Raw genomic sequence first — 2,471 nt, 5'->3', positions numbered from 1 at the left:
GTGACTGTATTTTACAAAATATTAGTCAACTAAAACACAGCCAAGTTACACTGTACAGACCAAAGGTCACCTTTATGTTATTTGATACGGTAACATGAGTGCACGTGAGCCGCGTCATTGTAACTTCTGTATTGTTAGGCAGGCATTGGTGAAAGGTCAATATAATAAAAACAATAAATATATATAAATGTATAATGTTACGAGATTTAAGTTGTTTCATCTAAACATTTATGTTTTCGTGTTATAACTTGTGTTCATTCTAGAATGAAAGAGCCATAATTTATGTTTATTTCTTTAAGATTTAAGTTGTTTCATCTAAACATTTATGTTTTCGTGTTATAACTTGTGTTCATTCTAGAATGAAAGAGCCATAATTTATGTTTATTTCTTAGTTTTTTATGGTGGTTGTGAGATCATTCAAATCTACCGAACCCGTACAGAGATTGATTACTGAAAATAACAGATAAAATATAAAGTTTTTCTTAAGAAACGCTTGATAACTATCTGGACATTACAAAGATCTCTCACGTGAAATTTCAAAATTTTCTGATGCATAAAAGTATTTTTAATATTAAAATGAAAATTAATTTGCAGGATAGACAGGCAAGATGTGAAAAGAAAAAAAAAAGGCATGAAAGAAACATTGCTTTACGAACCTTATGACTTAACAAAAAAATTAGATATTTTGCATATGAAAGCATTGTAATGTTTACTAATAATATGCCATATTTCGTTAACATTCGCTTTTTCATTTAAAAGTTATAGCATGAAAACTATAACAAGCACAAAATGGTTATGAGCTCATCACATTGACTGACCCCATACTGAAAGAGTTAACAACATTGTCAGTCAACATGCCCTTAAATCTATAGAAGTAAGCTTTGAGCAACTACAAAAAGGCAGCTTATTATTCAGTTTCCTGCACTGCACTGTTGACTTGTCAAAACTTAACTCAAGAAACTTGCTAAAATTCTGTCTGGATCTTCATGTCTGACTTTACCTATCAGTCACTAGTGAAGAAAAAACCCTTTCTCTCTCAAATTAATTACAGCCTATCCACTGTAACATTTGCTCAAACTTTATGAAATAGAAATCAATGTGTAGACTTAATTTATAGTTCTATTGTTTTGTTGCATCATTAAATTTGACAAGAGTAGTAACATAGTTAGTGAAGGGCCTGTGTGCACATCCACACCTAGGATGAGGGGCTAGAAAACTATCTTACTCACCTGCACTGTTCTGCAGACTCAGCTTTTTGTTTATTCTAAAATTAGTCAATCAATTCTAGATTAATTTTACAATATCTAGCCAAAGATCATTGAGGTTTGTATCAATGTCAAATATTTGCATATGTTACACTCATACAAGCTGGTTTTTACTACTGATATCAGATAATTGAAACAAGATAGTTTTGTACTACTTGATTATATGTACTTTTCAGTTTATTACAGCTGTTTGAAAACCTTAAGAAAATTTCAATGAAAATAAAACTAACATCTGATTAATTCAACAGAAACTTTGTACTCACTTTCCAGAGATGACTTCAGGAGCAGCATAATTGGGTGAGCCACAGCTAGTACGAAGAAACTCACCATCCATCATCATATTGGAGAGACCTGCACAAAAATCACATATCATTTAATAATTAAACAAGTCTTACAGATATTAAACCACTGTTAATATATTTACTTGCACATAAAACCATACTTGTAATATCCTGATTACACTTAGCATATATATTTAGATTTATTTTTAAATAATGAGAAATATTAAAAATAAATATCACTTGATTCACAACAAGTCACTAAATTATACGAGTTCTGTAGAATGCCATCTATCATCAGTAACTTTGAACAAGGTCAAATGGACTAAGACTAAGCCTACAATAATGGTTTTTGTCCAACCAGCAATGATGTGAAACCATTTTATATTTCTACAATACAAAAATTGAGCCCCTTGTAAAACTTTTAAAAAAGAATAACCGTAGAATCACTTACAAATAATCAAACATCATTAAAAATAACTTCAAATAAAGCTACACTAGAAGGCAAAAAACAAAAAGATATATATTATACCATGCTAATCCTGTGAAAAAGATTATGTAGGTAAAACTGGAAGAAGTGTTAATATGAAAATTCCTGAACATAAATATATATATATATATGTATCAAATATAGAAACATAAGCAACGCCATTTTTCTATGAGATTCTGGCCATCAAATCAATTGGAAATCAACACACAAAAAGAATAACTACATAAAAAGAAGAAATATCAAATGTTCTTAATCAAAAGCCTGTCTAATTTCAATACCTCCTAAGTTCATTTCAAGCAAAATCACTTTTCTGACCACGTGTCCTTTACCCTTTCGAGACGGGTCATAGGTGAAAGGCCATGTCACCTCATTTGTTGACTTGCATTCAAAATTTTATTGAAGTACTATTTCATGAATTTATGTCAATAACTTTGGTAT

At 30.3% G+C, this 2,471-nt stretch overlaps 1 protein-coding gene across 1 annotated transcript in view; it reads right to left on the bottom strand.

The window, feature by feature from the left end:
• LOC106472150 (5'-AMP-activated protein kinase catalytic subunit alpha-2-like) overlaps positions 1-2,471 on the bottom strand; it is a 34,240-nt gene that overhangs the window by 22,483 nt on the left and 9,286 nt on the right. Inside the window, exon 5 of the mRNA XM_013932779.2 lies at positions 1,529-1,616. Within this exon, the coding sequence (XP_013788233.1) occupies positions 1,529-1,616 (88 nt within the window). The remainder of the gene's footprint in view (positions 1-1,528; positions 1,617-2,471) is intronic.

The sequence above is a fragment of the Limulus polyphemus genome, unplaced genomic scaffold (genome assembly GCF_000517525.1).
Source record: "Limulus polyphemus unplaced genomic scaffold, Limulus_polyphemus-2.1.2 Scaffold5118, whole genome shotgun sequence".
Taxonomy (NCBI): Eukaryota; Metazoa; Arthropoda; class Merostomata; order Xiphosura; family Limulidae; genus Limulus; species Limulus polyphemus.
Note: the sequence above shows the minus strand (reverse complement) of the source record. Positions and strands in the feature narration are given on the sequence as shown.